Source organism: Dipodomys merriami, unplaced genomic scaffold (assembly GCF_024711535.1).
Source record: "Dipodomys merriami isolate MVZ:Mamm:240054 unplaced genomic scaffold, mDipMer1.0.p SCAF_38, whole genome shotgun sequence".
NCBI lineage: Eukaryota > Metazoa > Chordata > Mammalia > Rodentia > Heteromyidae > Dipodomys > Dipodomys merriami.
Window position 1 is genome coordinate 5,319,041 of NW_027205381.1, and position 19,149 is coordinate 5,338,189.

General features: G+C 41.8%; 1 protein-coding gene and 2 non-coding genes across 3 annotated transcripts; all 3 read right to left on the reverse strand.

Annotated features, from left to right (window-relative positions):
* Positions 1-2,963: 2,963 nt before the first annotated feature.
* On the reverse strand, positions 2,964-3,094 carry LOC138805006 (small nucleolar RNA SNORA51). The gene has a single exon (XR_011365401.1). It is a non-coding gene; the product is annotated as a small nucleolar RNA SNORA51 (small nucleolar RNA).
* An 11,126-nt stretch (positions 3,095-14,220) lies between these two features.
* On the reverse strand, positions 14,221-14,292 carry Trnae-uuc (transfer RNA glutamic acid (anticodon UUC)). Its single transcript has one exon. It is a non-coding gene; the product is annotated as a tRNA-Glu (tRNA).
* Positions 14,293-15,442: 1,150 nt separating this feature from the next.
* Positions 15,443-19,146, reverse strand: Ccdc115 (coiled-coil domain containing 115). Its single transcript, XM_069989459.1, has 5 exons — positions 18,858-19,146; positions 18,680-18,783; positions 18,514-18,596; positions 17,801-17,932; positions 15,443-16,526 (listed from the first exon to the last, which is right to left on the reverse strand). The coding sequence occupies exons 1-5, from the start codon at positions 18,966-18,968 to the stop codon at positions 16,414-16,416; spliced, it is 543 nt and encodes a 180-aa protein (XP_069845560.1). The 5' UTR covers positions 18,969-19,146; the 3' UTR covers positions 15,443-16,413.
* Positions 19,147-19,149: the final 3 nt, after the last annotated feature.

Sequence of the window (19,149 nt, forward strand, 5' to 3'; positions counted from 1 at the left end):
TGCAGCAGTGATACTCACTCAACAGTGTTGAGTGAGTGTTGAAAATAACCATGCAACTTGTAGGGGAGGTGATTCAGGAGGGAGAAAATGAGTGAAGAGGTGACATTGTTAAAAACAAATGTACTCATTGCCTGCCTTATGTAATTGTAACCCCTCTGTACATGATCTTTACAATAAAAATAAATAAAATAAAAATAAAAGAAAGGAAATGAAAAAGAAAGAAATAAAACAAATCTGGGACAGCACCAGTGGCTCATACCTGTAATCCTTAGTTACTCAGGAGGCTGATAGCTGAGGACTGCAGTTAAAAGCCAGTTCAGGCAGAAAAGTCCCCAGGAGACTCTTATCTCCAACAAAGTACTCAAACACTATAAGTGTTGCTGTTTCTCAAATTGGTAGAGTTCTAGCATTGAACAAAAGAGCTCCAGAACAGAACCCGGGCCTTGAGTTCATGCTCTACAACTGACAAAAAAGAAAATCTGTTTTTTTCCTAAGGGGAAAAACTAGCCATCTCTTTTATAGCTAGTTCTATTGAGCCTCAGGATAAACATTGACTTTTGTTTTAGCAAAATGAGAACAGCCTGTATTTTTTGTTAAATTCTTTCAATAAAAATAGAACAAAGTTGGGCTCTAGTGGATCCTATCTATAATCTTAGCTACTCAGAAGTCTGAGATCTGATAACCATTGTTCAAAGCCAGTCCAGTCATGAAAGCCCCTGAAATTTGTACCTGCAAGTAATCGTGTGCGCGCGCGCGCGCACACACACACACACACACACACACACACACACACACCAGCAATTGGTAAGTTATCTTTTTCCAAGTAAACTCAGATTTCATGATAGAGCTCCCTGAGCATTTATTTTTAATCATCTTTTCCATTTTTTCTTATCATTCCTGGTCTTTCTCATGGCACTAGAATTTCAATTGATAATTTGTACTATACTCTAAATATAGGATCAATCTTATTTCATAAATTTGTATGCAAACTTCTCATTGACCTTGAGTATAATGGGGATATTTAAGTTGTACCTTTGATTTTATAAGTGAGAACTAATATGTATGCATTTGGTAAATATTTGCACCCATTACCAAGATTCCTTACTCAAACAATGCTTTGGTGTTTGTTATAACTAAATTGTGTGTTTTTTCAGTTCTGATTGTATTCAAATTATTATCTGAACTACATTTGGGAAGGGAAATCAAAGTGAGGTCACTAGAAATATTGCCTGCTACATAAAATGTCCATCAGAAAGAATGATACTACCCCATTTGTTAGGAAATGGAAAGACTTGGAAAAAATTATATTAAGTGAAGTAAGCCAGACCCAAAGTAACATATGTTCACGGTTTCCCTTATTTGCAATAACTAGATATATACTAGGATAGTCTTATCAAACAAGCAGAAAAGGTCAAAAGCTATGCAAATATGACCATATAAGATGATGTTAAGGGAAATGAATCCCAAGATAGGGACACCGAGGTTTTATCTTTGTCGCTGATGTTTTTAATGTACTTATAACATACTATGTGATTTTTTGTTTCTTTTGTATGTTCTTCCCCCATGGTATAACCTCTGTTTCCCCTGCATTTGATTCCAGTGCCCTGAATCTTGTGTATACATTTTTCTAATTTGGAAAGGGGAAAGGAAATAACAAAATGCTGAAACAAAGATCCATGTTGAGGGGGGAAAGTGGGAGAAAATGAAGGAGGGGTAATACTGAAAAGAAATATTCTCATTATCTAACTTATGTGACTGCAACTGCCTTCTGCCCATCTGTCTCTCTCCCTCTCTCTGTATAAACAGAAAGAGAAAGATGACTAATATAGATACACTTCTTCTCCTTCCCTTGATCATCAGAACTTCACATTCTTTGTGTTTTGGACTGCAGATCTCCCTTTGGCCTTCAACTACCAAGTGATGGCTCTACCATCAACTTTCCTGCTTTTAAGTCCTTTGCACTTGTTCTGCATTATACTAATTACTTAGCTCTCCATCCTACTATAGGCCTTCTAAACTTCCAAAATCAGGTGAGCAATTCCCCTAATCCCTTCTCATAATTCTCTCAGCTATTTTTCAATTGGTGGTTGTAGAGAAAGGAAAGAGGCAGTCGTGGCTCGTACCAGTGAGAAAGGCTGAATTAATGAGGGTGAAAAGGATATATATGGTCTAAATAGATTATTGAAATATATGGAAATAAAACAATGAAACGTGTTGAAAGTAAGTGGGGAAAGACAGAAGGGAAAAACTGGAAGAGAGTGAAGGAAGAGGTGATCTTGTCCATAAGGAAATATACTAATTACTTGATTTACAAAACTGTAACCTCCTTTATAATCATAAAAAAGATTTTAATCAAAGAGAAAGAAAAAGAACTAGGGAGAAAAGTAGTGGAGACTAATGGGGGAAGATTGACTGGAATACATTGTAAATGTGGAAATCTAACGATGAAATCCTTCATGGTACAAGTTTAGGATCAAATAGGTCTTATATAGATGAACAATGGCCTGACCTTGAGATAACCTATGAGTAATTGATCCCAGGACAGTATGAATCACCTTAATTTGACTCCTCCTCCTTACAAAATGGGGGGAAGATTAAGAATTTATAAAGAGAAGTCAGAGGTGTAGCTCAGTTGGTAGAGTACTATAGCCAGTGAGTAAAAATGTCAGGTGCCTAGTTTGAGTCCCAGTCTCAGACCTAAACAAAAAGAAAAGAAAATTTAGGCATTATGTTGCATACCTGTAATATCAACTATTTGGGAAGAAGAGGCAATAGAAATTCAAGTTTAAGGCCAGCCTGGGAAAAATTGGTGAGACCCTGTTTAAAACCAAAATAAAAACAAAAAGACTGGGCAAGTGATTCAAATAGTAAATCATGTGTAAGGCCCCAGATTCAATCCTTATTATCCCCCCAAATTATAAAGGTAGGATTATTAAAGGGCTTCCTATATAATGATTTTTTCCCCTTGTCTCCTCATTCACAAGACAGACTAGGCACAGGCCTGGGCTGAGGTGTTTATGGGGTAGGTTTACTCTGCCTCCTCTTTCTGTACAGTCAGTGTAAGAACACAGCCTGTGGTAAGCATCCGGAGGCCCATAATGAAATTTTTGTGCATAGAAAAAATTCCCCTCAAAGTATAGAAAAGAGAGATAAGATGTTTTGTTTTGGTTTAAGTCTTGGGGGCTTGACCTCAGGGCTTGGGTGCTATTTCTGAACTTGTTTGCTCAAGGGTAGTAGTCTACCATTTGAAACACAGCTTCACTTGTTTTTGTGTTTCTTTTTAGTAGCTAATTGGAGATAGGAGACTCACAAACTTTCTTGCTTTGGGCTGGCTTCAAACCATGATCCTCATATCTCAGCCCCATGAGTAACTAGGATTACAGGCATGAGCCTCCAGCACTCAGCAGATAGGTATTTTTTAAGGCTATTATATTAGTCAAAATTCTCCAGAAAAATAAAATCAATAAAATGTATAGATAGAATGAAAATTTTTAATAAGTAACTGGCTCGTGTAATTATGGAGGCTCAAGTATACAATCTAGGAGTAGGCCTACAGGCTAGAGACTCAAGAGAGACATGTTCTAATACAAGTCCATAGGCAATTTGCTGTTGAATCCAGAAGAGCTGATGTTGCAAAGTCAAAGGCAGCATGTTGGGTAATTCTCTTGTGGAACCTAAGGCCCACAGCACACAGGTAATCAGCAGTTTTCAGTAAGGCCCATGTGTACTTCTAGGGTTTTACTTAAAGCAATTGCCTAACTTCCTCAGTGGTCTTAGGACAGAGATAAAGTGTTTCCAATCCCCTTTCCTTTCTATTATTAAACATTGGTTCATTAGTCTTTACAGACCCCTTATACACACTGTGTCCCTAGACTGGACACAATTAGCAAGGACTCATGGAGTCATGGTGCTGGAGAAGAGTCCAGGGCATGTGTTATACCTAGAAATGTGCACATCTCTAGTGTAAATTCCCATTCGGCTATGGAATAAGCAAAAAGAATTTCATCACAGAGTATGTTCCATATGCTCCACTTGCCCTTGTTGCCTGGTCTGTCTTTGGAAGGTTGTCTCCTCATTCCTCACTCCCTTCAGAGAAGCTTTCCAATTAAGGTGCCAATTACGAACTACATCTAGAATTTCTGCCCTATATATTTGATACCTTGATTCAGAACCTGAGATTCTCTATCAGATTTGCAGTTTGATAGGGAGGAGGGGTATTCCAACACCCAATGGAAGTGGGGTAAGCAACTGTTTTCCCAGGCTGATACTGCCGTCTGGTTACATTTCAATCTGCTTGCTGGGCCAACTGCTTCAATATGATCAGTATTACCATTATTTACATATAAAAAGGTCAACAGATTAGAAGACAAATTCCATTGAAAAGATAGTTTATTTCACTCTTAGTTCCCAAAAGAAAGAGTACATAATATGGGAAGTAGATGAGCCACACAAGGAATTGCTGGGGTAAGGAAGTCTGACAGAAGGACAGGGAAGAATGATGGGGAAAGTCTTTATTGTGGCTTCCACAAGAATGAATGCTAGAGACTGGGAAAGCAGGCTTATGATTGGCTAGTTTTAATAGTTTCAGAACTTGGAGCATAGAGATGTCCTTAGTTGTCTGGGATCTGGCCGTCCAGTGATTTGTAAAAGGGTGTGGTGGCCCAGGGTACAAAAACACATAAGAAGGCTGGGAAGGTGGCTCAGTGGTAGAGCGCTTGCCTTGCATGCATGAGGCCCTGGGTTCGATTCCCCAGCACCACATAAGCAAAAAGAAAAAAAGACGGAAGTGGCGCTGTGGCTCAAGTGGTAGAGCGCTAGCCTTGAGCTGAAGAGCTGAGGGACAGCGCCCAGGCCCAGAGTTCAGGCCCCACGACCGGACCCCCCCCACCAAAAAAAAAAAAACACACATAAGAAAGGCAGTTAGGGGTTATTAATTGGTTATTCAAGATGAAGGAATGACTAGCCTCTAGCTAAAGTCTCAAAACTTGTTCAAGACAGCTTTTTTTTTTTTTTCTGTGTTGGTCCTGGGGCTCAAACTTAGGGCCTGAGTAATGTCCTACCACTTGAACCATAGCTCTACTTATGACTTTTTTGGTAGTTCATTAGAGTTAAGAGTTTCAGTATCTTTCCTGCCCCGGCTGGCTTCAAAACATGACCCCTCAGATCTCAGCTTCCTGAATAGTTAGGATTACAGGTATGAGCCACTGACACTCAGCCTGAAATATAATTTTAAAGAAGCTGTCATGAGGGCATTGGTGGCTCATGCCTATACTCAGGAGATTGACATCTGAGGATCGCAGCTCAAAGCCAGCAGGGCAGGAAAGATCATGAGATGAGACTCTTACCACCAATTAACCAAAAAATAAAAATAAAAATAAAGCTAGAAGTGGAGCTGTGGCTCAAGAGCACTAATCTTGAGCACAAAAGCTCAGGGACAGTTCAAGTCCCAGGACCAGCATCATTAAACATTTTTTAATTGGACTACAGAAATTCAAGGTTTTTCTCAATTTGTTTTATCAAGTGCTTTGTGGGATAGGCTGGCTAGCCACAACTTCTTGGCATGCATGTATGTCCATCATCTCTGAAGATGACCTCATTTGGAAACAGGATCTTTGCAGATGTAATTAAGATGATGTCACATTGAAGCAGTATAGGCCTTCAATCCAATAACTGGGCTAGGAAGAATTTTTCCCTAGAAGCTTCATAAAAAGAAGGGCTGAAAACACATTGATTTCAGACTCCTTAATTCCAGAACAATGAAAGATTAAATTACCAAACTTGTGTTAAATTATCATAAAAATCTTAGGAAACTAATATTTTGATACCAAGAAGTAAGATGTTCCCATAACAAGTATATTAAAGAACTGTGAAAATGAATGGAGCTGTGCCTTAAGTGGTAGAGCACTAGACTTGAGCAAAAATGCTAAGGGACAGCACCCAGGTCCTAAGTTACTCCCTTCCCCATGTCCCCCAAAATGTGAAATGGATTAGAATTGGGTAATGAAGAGAAATTTGAAGATTATGGTATACATCTGAAGATCATGATAATTATGATAGAAAAGATCCAGGATCTCTTGATTAGAAAGCTGTAGGTCAATAAATATTAATTCTTATGAGAAGTCAGAAAGAGATAAGAAATATAGGGACAGCATCTCTGCTTTTAGGAAATTGACTTATTGTCATGAGCAGAATATCAGTAGAAATAATGCTATAATGACAATAATAAAAAATCATTTCCAAGCACTGGTGGCTCATGCCTGTAGTCCTAGCTACTTAGGAGGCTGAGATTTGTAGATCATGATTCAGATCCAGCCCAGGCAGGAAAGTCTGTGAGACTCTTATCTCCAATTAACCACCAAAGAACTGGAAGTGGTGCTGTGGCTTAAAGTGGTAGAGTGCTAGCCTTGAGGGCAAAAGCTCAGGGACAGTGCCTAGACCCTGAGTTCAAGCCCCAAGACAGACAAAATAAAAAAATAAAAATAATTAATGTTAAATGTATTTCTAGTGAGGTTTCAAAATAAATTAGGAACATGTTATTGCATACTAGAGGAAAAGGGATACTTCTTATAAAGTGATAGAAAACTTGCCTAAATAATGTTTGGTAATTGGATGGAAAATAGAAGTGTGATAGACTTCAACATTTTTAAGCAACATGTTGAAGGCATGGCTTGATTCCTTCTTGCACTTACAGCAAAAGGTGAAAGAGATACACTGAGAAAGAAATGCAGAAGTCAAAAGGAATTGACAGAAGATGAATTTGGAGGTTCTCAGGCTGTTCAAATTACAAAAGATATGGAAACCAGATTTGCTATGAATAGTACCAACAGTGTGGCTGGACAACTCTGCTAAAGAGATTAGGCATATAGTTTTTAGATCCAATTGTCCATTGCAACAGATGCCAGGATTAGATATGAAGCTATCCAAGAGAATTTGTAGAGGACCCTTTTATCTGCTGTCTGAAACCCATGAATTAGGCAGGAGATTGCCAAAGATTTTGCAAATGTTACATGAGAAGAAACATGGCCAGCTTGGACTCTGAAGAAGAGAGATATAATGACATAAAGGAGAGTGGTAGAGCTCCCCAAGTCCCAAAGACAGGAAACTAGCTGACAGAGGTCGTCTGTTACAGAGATGTTTTGTCCTTCTTGTTATTCTTTTGTTGTTGTTGTTGAAAGTTATATATGCTTCACCAACAGAAAGGAATAGAACTATTAGATAATGAATACTATTTACCAGACTAAAGAACAAGGCTGTGCTTATTCTCAGTTTCCCCTAGGTTAGGATTTTATTTCCTCCCATCATCTATCAATTTTCTTACCCTAGAAGTTTCTTCACTTTTAAATTCTGAGCCTTGAAGTTTGTTCAGCAATAACACCATAACACCTTAGTTATTGTATGAGAAGCCTGGTGATATAATAGTAATAGGTGGAAGCAGTAGACTGTTCCATAAACTTAGGATTAGGTATTAGTCTTTTAACAAATGAGCCTGTGCTCCCTCAGCTGTGATTTACATGAGTGCTTCTTGGTTTTCTTTTCTCTGCTTTTATGAAACACAAAGGCTATAATGCATGGGTTTTGCTAGTTTCCATGAATATTGACCATTTTTAAGGTGAAAAAGATGCCCTTGGCACAGTTATAATTGGTTGCTTTTTCCCCAATCATACTTTTTCTGATAATTAACCTGAAACCCAAGAAAGTTCATGATACGGATTCTTTCAGCAGGATTTATCTTTTATGCCATTAGTCTTAGCAACTATCCTGTAAATTTCCCTACAGTTATTGGCACCAGCCTCTCTGCCCCTGGTAAACTGTGATTCTGTACTCACCTTTCTTTCTAATTGTCAGGGAAACAATTTCATTAAAATGTTCTGATGCACATAAGAATTTGTGGGTTTTATTGTTTTGCTTAAAAATTTTTTTGTTCCTGCCCTTAGGTTGAATTTAGGGTCTAGGCACTGTTCATGAGCCTCTTTGCTCAAGGCTAACACTCTACTCATTGAGCCACAACTCCACTTTATGCCTTTTTTGGTTTTTGTTTTTGGTGGGTAATTGGAGATAAGAGTCTCACAGATGTACCTGCCTAGGCTGGCTTTGAATCATGATCAGCAAATCTCAGCCTTGTGAGTAGCTAGGATTGCAGGTGTGAGCTCCTGGCTCCTGGCTTCTTTTTTCTTACTATCAGGACTGGGGGTATAACATACATGCTAAGGTATTCACATGCTGGAGTTCTAACTATTATATTCTATTTTAACTACTATCTTTAAAGGAACAATTATAAGGATAATTTCTTAACTAAAAAGTATAAATGGATTGAGGAATTAGTATTAAACTAAACACAGGGCCTCCATCTGCACAAAATTATTCTGGATTGGAACTAAAAGTAAAAATGGACAAATAAAATAGTAGAAAATTAAAAGATTCTACACAGCAAAGAAAGACTTTAGAAGAATCAAGAGACAACCTATTAAATAAGAGAAAATCTTTGCAAGCTATTCATTGGAAAAAGGATGAATATTAAGAATAAACAAAGATTGAGAGTGTGAGGGAAGCGGTGATATTGTTTAAAAAGAAATGCACTCTTTACCTGACTTATGGAACTATAACCCCTCTGTACAATATCTTTACAATAACAATAAAAAATTAACGGGGCACTGGTGGCTCATGCCTGTAATCCTAGCTACCCAGGAGGCTGAGATCTGAGAATTGCAGGAGCAGTAAAGTTCACAATACTCTTATTTACAATTAACCACTAGAAAACTGGAATTTGAGCTGTGGCTCAAAGTGGTAGAGTGCTAGCCTTGATCAAAAAAGCTCAAGGATAGTGCCCAGGCCCTGGGTTCAAGACCCATGACTGACCAAAAAAATAATATACAAAGATCTCAGAAGCTTAAACACCAAAAGAATAACTCTATTAACAAATGGACAAATTAAATGAAGTACAAATGGCCAACAAATACATAATGTCCAAATCCTTAGCCATGAAAACAATGCATATCAAAACAACACTGAGACTCAATTTCACCTCAGTCAGAATGCCCACTCTCAAGAAAATAAACACACAACTGCCAAACTATGGAGTCAGCTTAAGTGACTATCAACTGGTTAATGGACAAAGCAAATGTGATGTGTACACATAGTAGAGTATTATTCAGCTATAATGAAGAATGAAATTATTTGTAAGAAAATGGATGAATCATTATGTTGGGCAAGATAAGCCAAGCTCAACGAACCAAATATCTCATACAGAATCTAGACTTCAAATGATAACAACAATAAGAATAATGGAACGTGAGCATAAAGGGGAACTGTGGAGGAGGCAGCTGTAGGAAAGGGGAGAGGGAGAGAAGAGGGGCTAGGGGTTGAACATGATCAAAATATATTAAATAGCATAGCACAATTAACACACTAAATACTGTTTGAATAGAGGGAAAGGGGAGAGGGGGAACAAAACAGATAATGAGTATGGCATCTGAAAAATACCACAATAAAACCCCTTCACATAATTATGTGTGCTAATTTTAAAAATCTTGACTTAACATAAAGAACTAGCAGGCAAAAAAGGGGTGGAAAATTGAGGAAGGTACTTGTTGACTAGGTGTTTAGAGGTTTGGTTCTCCCTTTGCTGGGAAGTATGCCTGTTTTGGCCCAGAGGATTAATTAAAAAATGTGGGTCCTTGACTCACACTTGTAATACCAGCACTCTAAATGGAAAGGCAAATTATCAGAAAACTAATAATAACAGAGGCTGGCAGCGATGTGCCCAAAAGGGAACACTACAACACTGTTGTTGGGAATTAAACTCGGTCAACCACTCTGGAAAGCAATATAAAGCTTCCCTATGACTCACAATCACACTTCTGGGCATCTATCTATTTGACCACAAACCAGACTACACTAAGGGCACCAGCACAACTATGTTCATTGCAGCATTGTTTACCATAGTCAAGATATGGACTTAACCCAGATGCACCTCAGTGGATAATGATCAAACAAATATGATATATAACCACAGTGGAATTCTATGCTTCCATAAGAAAGAATGACATTGCCCCTCATTTGTAAGGAAATCGAAAAACTTGAAAAAAATATACTAGACCCAAAGAAATATGGGCTGCATGGCGTTCCTCATTTGTAATAAATAAAATGTGCCTATAAATTTAAAAGTAAACCCAATGGATAGTAAAATAAATAAAAATAAATAAAAAATTTAGACATGATTAATTAAATAACACCAAGCATTTGCACAGGAAGAACTAAGGAAGATATTCTTAGGAGATGATTGTAAGGGCTCAATAGCTATATGTGTAAGGTCATATAAAATGATACTTATTGAAATGAACTCCAAAAAATGGAAGAGGTTTTTTTTTTATTTTATTTTATTTTATTTGTAAACATACTGTACAGAGGGGTTACAATTACATGGGCAGGATAATGCGTACATTTCTTACCAAGCATTGCACCCTCCTCCTTTGGTTTACCCTTCACATCCCTTCCCAGCCTCCCCCCTCCCCCCCAATCCCAATCCTTCTCCTTCCCCCCCCCCCCCCCGACATTGTAAAGCTCGTTTGGGACATGACAACTTGTACTTCTCATTGTTGCAACAGGTCCACCTGTATCCTTAAACAACTGGTTTTTCCCCATCTCCTCCACAAGTTATACTGACATCAAATATAGTGAAAGCAGTGGTTATACTGTGGGGGAGGGACATACAAAGCAACAAAGAGATAATCTTATAAATGCGTTAGAAACACATGCATGAAAGAAAAAAACATTAAAATACATATCTAAGGGTTCATTTTCCTGACATCACATTATCTGACCTTTTCCGCTTGACTCATACATATACTAGATATTGCAAATAAGGGAAACCATGGGACCTATGTTTCTTTGGGCCTGGCTTACTTCACTTAATATAATTTTTTCCAAGTTTTTCCATTCCTAACAAATGGGGCAATGTCATTCTTTCTGATGGAGGCATAGAATTCCATTGTGTATATATACCACATTTTCTTGATACATTCATCTACTGAGGGGCATCTGGGTTGGTTCCATATCTTAGCTATGGTAAATAATGCTGCAATAAACATAGTTGTGCTGGTAGCTTTAGTGTGGTCTTGTTTGTAAACATTTGGGTAAATGCCCAAAAGTGGGATTGCTGGGTCATAGGGGAGTTCTATGTGAAGTCTTTTGAGGAACCTCCATACTGCTTTCCAAAGTGGTTGAACAAGTTTACATTCCCACCAACAATGAAGTAAGGTTTCTTTCTGTCCACATCCCCTCCAGCATCTGTTGTTGTTAGAGTTCTTGATTTTTGCCGGTCTAACTGGGGTGAGGTGATATCTCAATGTTGTTTTGATTTGCATTTCTTTTATGGCTAGGGATGTTGAACATTTCTTCACGTGTCTATTGGCCATCCTTTCTTCTTCTTTAGAGAAGTTTCTCTTTAAGTCTTTCGCCCACTTACTTGTTGGGCAGTTGTTTCTTTGAGGATTTGTTGTTGGGGGGTTTAATTTTTTGAGTTCCAAGTATATTTTAGATATGAGACCCTTGTCCGTTGTATGGCTAGTAAAGATCTTCTCCCAATCCGTGGGCTTTCTATTGATCTTGCTAGCTATGTCATTTGCCCTGCAGAAGCTCTGCAACTTTATGCAATCCCATTTGTCCAACCTTTCTTTGATTTGTTGTGTTTCCGGGTCTCTATTCAAAAAATTTTGGCCTAAGCCAAGGAGACCTAGGGTTTCTCCTATTCCATCCTGTAATGTTTTCAGAGTGTCTGCTTTGACTTCAAGGTCTTTGATCCATTTGGAGTTGATTCTGGTGCAGGGTGATATATAAGGATCTAGCTTTAGTTTTCTACATGTAGTTAACCAACTTTGCCAGCACCATTTACTGAAGAGGCTGTCTTTCTTCCATTCTATTGTTTTAGCTCCCTTATTGAAGATTAGATGGCTATAGGTCTGTAGGTTCATTTCTGGGTTTTCAATTCTATTCCATTGGTCCTGAGGTCTGTTCTTATGCCAATACCAAGGAGGTTTTTGTTTTTTTTTTTTAATTGTACTGCTTGCAGTTCTTTTCTTCTTTCCTTTTTAATTTGGTTAATTCCCTTCTTTGCTGTTTTGATTTTTTTCCTTTCCTTTTCTTTTTTTTCTTTCTTTTTTTTTTTTTGTTGGTTGTGGGGCTTGAACTCTGGGCCTGGCCACTGTCCCTCAGCTCTTCAGTTCAAGGCAAGCACTCTACCACTTGAGCTACAGTGCCACACTTCTGGTTTTCTGTAGGTTTATTGGAGATCAGAGTCTCAAGGCCTTTTCTGCCTGGGCTGACTTTGAACCACGATCCTCAGATCTCAGCTTCCTGAGTAGCTAGGATTATAGGCTTGAGCCACCAGTGCCAGGCTTGTTTTGTTTTTTGTTTTTTTGCTGGTTGTGGGGCCTGAACTCTGGGCATGGGCGCTGTCCCTCAGCTCTTCAGCTCAAGGCTAGTACTCTACCACTTGGGCCATAGCACCACTTCTAGCTTTTTCTGCGTATGTGGTGCTGAGGAATTGAACCCAGGGCCTCATGCATGCAAGGCAAGCACTCTACCACGGAGTCACCTTCCCAGCCCTTGTTTTTTAATTTTTGTACCTTTTGTATATGTTTATCTGATTTGAGTAGGGGAAGGGGAAGCACAGAAACAGTGGGACAAAGGGTGAACAGCAGTGAAACCCACTAGACACTATGTTGGAAATAAACTAAACAACTTGGGGGAGGGAAGCCAGGAGGAGAAAAACTGGGAGAGAATGAGGGAGGGGTTGACACCATTCAAAATATACTTATTACCTGACTTATGTAAATGTAGCCCCTCTGCACATCACCTTTACAATAAAAAACAAAAAACAAACCAGAAAGGCAAGAGGATCTTGAGTTCAGGGCCAGCCTGGGCTACATAGTGTGAGTCCGTCTCAAAATAAACGTAAAAATTAGACGTTTCAAGTCTACTGATTCTACATGTGAGAGAAAAGACCCCACCCCCCACCCCACTCCCAATACAAAGGAACTTGGACCAAGCTTCTTAAGCTAGCAGGCCTCAGCTCCCCAGGGAGCAGTGATCACTTGGGAAGGGGCAACCTGCTCAGCCTTACCAGCCTTCCTCCCCTCTTTCTTCTCCATCTCCCCTCACTCCTCCCCTTGAAGTATCCCAACTTCCCTGGGCCCGTGGGACTCAAACCCACGATCTGTGAAAGGAGTCACCAATACTGAGTCTCTCGGGCTAGGAACCTTTATTAGCCGCGGCGACTGACCTCCACTATTGGGACAGTGAAGACCAGCCCGAACTCAAATAGCTCAGGGAATTTAAAAGCAAAAACCTAAGAGGCCACTCACAGGTGGTCAGTGGTAATTTCATAATCAGTAAGGAAGCAAGTTACAGAATAAAGCTAGCAGTTAATAAGTATAAATGGCAATTACAATTTCAACAATCAATCAAGACCAAGTTCTCATCCTTGATCTTCCCTTTGTTCCCAGTTTTGGGTTTTCTTCTAATGGGAGATTCCACCTTTCAAGTTTGGCCTTATTCTTACTAATCAATAAAAGCTAACTGCAAAGGGTCAAGTTCCATGTTTTAGTATATTTGCTGAGCAATCATAATCTCTCTTCGTTTTCTCTCTCTCTCTCTCTCTCTCTCTCTCTCTCTCTCACACACACACACACACACACGCGCGCGCGCGCGCGCGCACACACACACACACACACACACACACACACACACACTGGGACATTGGTGGTTAGCCTTGCCTACTGTCAGCCCTGTTTTTACTCGCTTTGTAATTCTTGGTAAATGTCAAGCCACAGTTACCCTTTCTGAAGTTTGCGTTTATTATTTTTAGGTCGTGGGACTTAATTATCCCAGTTAAATTTCCTTCTTCCTTAGTTTAATACTATATTCGTTTAATTTAAAACACTCCCTTCTCACTCCTCCCCCCCTTCCTTCTCCTCCTCCTCCATTTCTCCCTCTCCCCTTCCCCCTCCCCCTTATCCTTTTCCCTTCTCCCCCCTCCATCTCCCTCCCTTACCCCCCAGGGGGCGCCGGTAGGAGCGTGCAGTCCACAGAGGAGACTGACAAAATTAATGACTTAATATTTCCACTTTCATATTTAGTTTGAGCCATTTCTATCAAAATACAGAAGAAGAACGAAGGCCGAGGTTCGCTAGCATCGAGTTCTTCGAGAAGTAAAAATGCAACTTCCCATACCGGGAGTCGAACCCGGGCCGCCTGGGTGAAAACCAGGAATCCTAACCGCTAGACCATATGGGAACTGCTTGGTAAAAGCCTGCTGGAGACTGGTTGGTATATCTATTTACGTCACTTACGTCAGCAAACCACCCTACGGTAAAGCCCGCCCGTTAAGACCTACTCCCGACTACGGTGGCTGCGCAGTCCTTAAAAGCCGGCCCTCTCCCCGGAGCGCAGCCACTTCCGAGGCCTTGAATCTCTTCACCCCGGCGGAAGTCAGGACAGGAAGTGCTTTACTGAGCGTGCTGTCTTTGCCAATCCAGTCCCTAACGTAGGAAACGTAGCGCCTCCTCTGCCCCCGCCCCGCCCCGCCAGGGACTGCCACGCTCCGACTGCCCAGTGAAGGTTCTGCCGGCGACCTCCCGCTAGAGCAGGACCAGTACACTCGGACCGGCGGCCACAGGAGTTTCTTCCTCCAGGAGGAATTGTTTTCCCCTCAATGGCCTCACCACTTCTTTTGTTGATAAGATTTTAAGAAACTTAATCTTTGATGGAACAAAGGAGCCAGCGGGTGTATCATTTTCCTCGGGTTCAGAAGCTTCCCTCCCTTTAGGCTAATCACTGAAGCTGAAAGGACCACCCCTCCTCAAAAAATAAATACATAAATAAACCACCTCCTCCCAGCTACTCAACAAGTCTACAGGATTAAAACTGTGCGCCCGTGTACTAAAATAAAACCAGTGAAACCTAATGGAGGCGACAAAATCCAGAATTTACACGAGTATGCAAGATGACATCAGGAAGGGGTAAGGTCAATTTTTTTTTTTTTTTTTTTTTTGTTGGTCGTGGGGCTTGGACTCTGGGCCTGGGCGCTGTCCTTCAGCTCTTCAGCTCAAGGCGAGCGCTCTACCACTTGAGCCACAGTGCCACTTCCAGCTTTTTCTACTTATGTGGTACTGAGGAATCGAACCCAGGGCCTCATGCATGCAAGGCAAGCACTCTACCACTAAGCCACCTTCCCAGCCTAAGGTCAATTTTTCTACACTCTAAGTGCACACATGGTATAGAAAGGGTGAGTGTCAACTCAAACCATACTTCCAACAGAAACTACAGAGGCTCACAGGGAAAACAGTGAATTCCCGTATCACTGCATTAATCCCCAATCTTAAAATCATGGAACTGCTGATAACCTCAACTATAATTTTAAAATTGACTTTTAAAACACAAGAGCTTATGGACTGTTACTAAATCTTTCATTTTATTAACTATTCAATTTTCCTGTGTAGCTTGATGTAATGTTTTATTTTAAATACAGTGAAAAAATGAAAACAGAAGATTAAAAGATTCCTCGAGACAGATCTCCTAGAAATTGCTTTTTTAAAAAGAAAACAGTAGAAAAGTGAGGCAAGGACAGGGTTCCCAGAGCTGGAAATACAGCTGGTCCTTCCACATGGGGAAACACAGTACTGTACTTCTGGTGAAATAAAGGCAGGATTTGAAACCTGCAAAGTTTCTTCCTATGCTAAGAATTCCTTTGAAAATGCAGGTCAGATTGTTTACTTCCTGTGGAGGCCTGCCCATCTGCTCAGGATTTTTGTTTTGGTTTTTAAGACAAAGTCTATGTTGCCCAGTCTGATCTCCCAACTAGAGGGCTTAAGGGTTCTCCCATAACCCCCTACTCCTTCTCACATCCTTTTGCCTCAGCCTCAAGAATAGCTGGGACTACAAGCAAGCACTGCTATGCTCAGATGGGTGTTTTTCTTGTTACTTAATTAAATCATAGTGGCCTAATCTGTCAGCTATGCATCGCCGCCTTTTCCTCCATCCATGGAGGATCTGTACTACTTGTCTTGCTCTGCCACTGTTTGCAGTGTTTCATCATCCAGGAACAAGACCACACTTGACTGATACATGAATTTTTCAACTGTTTCACTAACATGAGCCACCTTGTACCTGTTACCTATGAGGGGGATCCTCTGAGAACATGGGCATATTAGAGGTTTCACAAAAGTGGCTTTCCATTTTCCCCAGTTTGCCTCTCAAACTTTACACCTCACATAGCCAGAAACATGCAGACCAAGGTCATTAAAATGTTAAGGAGGAAACATTAGGTGGATAAGGGGCATGGGAAGGGAAAGGAGGCCTGATATATAGAGCCACGTCCAAGAACAGCTGTGCCTGGCGCCCTCCTCTGGACACAAGTCAGGCAGCCCCAGGCTCAAGCCGCTTGATTTCCTCCTGGAGCTCCCTGAGCTGGCTTCTACCCCAGTTGATTCGAGTCTGGAGGCTGGCTATATCTGCAGCCAGCTGCAGGCCTGAGCAAAAAGAAAAAAATGTCACCATGGTATTGAGAAATAACACCTCTTTGCCATTTATTCCTCCACATCACAGTTTAGCAGTTTTCAATCTTCAGCTTCCTACTAATTGTTCCCTCTAGGAAACAACCTCTCCTCTTAGATTCTGCCCAGTAAGTGCTGCTATTCCTCTCCCACATTCCACACTCTCAGATCCTCTGCTTTAACAATCCCATTTCAGCTTTACCTTCCAATTTGGGATTTAAATACCTTCACTCTGTCTGTAGTATACTCAGATGTCTCTCCACCCCATGCCTCTCCCAACTCGAGGCATGTACCCAACCAACCAGACACGGTACCGGAGTATTTGATAAGTCATATCATACCCACTTACCTACCTTCTTCCTCTCAGCTGCTGCCCTGCAACCACCCATTCAAACGGAAGGCAGTTCTACTTTCCAGGGCCTGGGTAGAGCCCATGAGCTCTTCTAATTTTCTTCCCTTATTCTTACAACTAAGCTGTTAGCAAATGCTGGGACTTCTGTTCTCAAGATATGTACAAGTCCTCATCTCCACTGCATCTACTTGTACCTCACACCTGGCTTCTCATCACACCTGCTTCCTCTCTGTCCTCCAGTCCCAACTGAGCACTGCTATTCTCTGTTCTATTGCCCTATCCTTTCTGTTCAGTTACCTTGTGGTTATGAATCCTCACTGGGCGCACATCACCCAGGGCTAGCAACCAGCCCAGTGCCCCTAGTATTTATTCCCACTGCACTGACTTCACTTTGTTGGCCTCCTCTCTGTGCTTTCTCCAATATATGAGATGCATTTCCTCTCTGCCTAGAACACTGTTCTCCCAGACCACCCATAAAGCTCTTCCCACATGTCCTCAGACATTCCTTGACTGCTCTTCCTAAAGCAGCTCCCACCACCCACTCCTATCCTACTCCATCCTGTTAGGGTTGGTTTTTTTTTTCTCTCTCACAATTTTAACCTTTTAGCACTATTTGAAAAGCCTAGTTATTTACACATTGCCGCCTTCTTCCTCACAAAATAAACATTTCATGGAGGCTATTTGTCCCTTTTGTTCCTTACTGTATCCCTGCAGCTAGCAGGGATCTAAAATTCTGCCAGTAAATGATAAAAAAGACAGCAGGTATGCAACGAAAGTTTGCAATGGAGAAAATCTGCAAACCCTTAATGTGATATTAGTTGGTAAGTGTTCCTTGTGAACAAAGAGCTAGAATTTAGCGCAGGCAGGCACACACGACCAACTGGCAGAATTCACTCACCATCTCGGAAGCTCGCTTGGGCCTGCCTAAGACTGTGAGGAACCAGGATTCCAAACCAGTTTAGGGGGTCCTGTGGGACTGCAGAGGACTCTGGCTCTGGGGTCTTAGTAGGGCCTTTGCGTCTGCGTAGAGCTGGGGGGAGAAAATTACAGGAGATTGGGGCCTTATAATTCCATCTTTACTGTCTTGGTGGCAGTGCACTTATTCTGAGATCTTGATGCTAAAAAAAACCATTGAAAGTTAGAAAATCGTCCCCTCCCCCCAAACCTTGTTGTGTTCCTAAAAAATAGCACCACCTTTTTCATTTGTAATTTGATGACATTCTTCATCATGAGTATCATGGCACACTGACCTCGTCAATTCTGTCTGAACATGCTGAAAAGAACGGACACAGGTCCTCCAACTATCCATTCTTTGTCTTAGGAAAGATTAATTGGCAAAAGAAGTTTATTCCTCCAAATAGGCAAGAGGTGAACATTTGGCTTCAGCGGAATGTCTCCTAATTGGAAAACCTGCCCCAGGTATAACAATCCACCTGTAACTTCTCTAATCTTCCCTAGTAAAGTCTAAAGCAAAGCCAATCTGTCAAGATACTTTGACCTTCGGCTTGATGGTTCTCCATCGCCACAGCTTGACTACAACCATTTCGATTGTATTGTGGTTTTTCTTTTGAGATCTGCGAGGGGTCCTGACAGAAAGTTCTGGGACCTCACCTGCATCGCGGGGCCCCACCTCTTCCGGGGTCTGGGTGTCCGCTCTGACCACTCGGAACGTCTGCAGTCCTTCCTGGGCCTCGCTAAAGCACGGAGAGTAAAGGCGGTCCTGTCACTGCCCGAGCCGGGTCGCTGCCCGCCCGCCCTGGCGCCGGAGGCCGCTCACCTGGCGCGCACGCGCACCTGCGGCTCCATCCGGGAGGCGAACTGCAGGGGCCCCACCGACTTGGCGCCCATGGCGTAGCGGGCCTTGGCGAGCGAGAGCCAGCCCTGACAAGGGGAAAGAGTGAGAAGGCGGCCGGCGGCCGGCACCCGCCGCCCGCCCTCCCGCTCCCGGAGCCCACCTCCTCCACCCGGGCGTTTAGCGCCGACCGCTTCGCTTCCAGCTCCTCCAGGTCTCCGAGCAGCTGCAAGAACAGCGAGTCCAACTCCGCCCGCAGATCCGGGGCTGCCATCGGTCGACCGCACACAGGTCTCAGGAGCACTGAGCTCTTGGTCCCGGACCCACCTCGTTCCAGCTGCCCAATCACGGTCCAGCGCGCCGGCGCGACAACCAATGAGAGTCCGAGGGCCGCCTCTCAGCGGCGCTCCAGGCGGAGGCCCTGCCCCCAAAAGGCGCTCCCGATGGAGCCCCGA

Coding starts and splice junctions, on each gene's coding strand:
- Ccdc115 (XM_069989459.1), bottom strand. CDS start 18,968: ATGGCAGCCCCGGATCTGCGGGCGGAGTTGGACTCGCTGTTCTTGCAG. Junction 17,933..18,513: donor GGTGGGGCCCCGCGATGCAG/GTGAGGTCCCAG, acceptor TTCTCCCCCCAG/CTCTACGCAGACGCAAAGGC. Junction 16,527..17,800: donor CCAAGCGAGCTTCCGAGATG/GTGAGTGAATTC, acceptor CTTTTTGCTCAG/GCCTGCAGCTGGCTGCAGAT.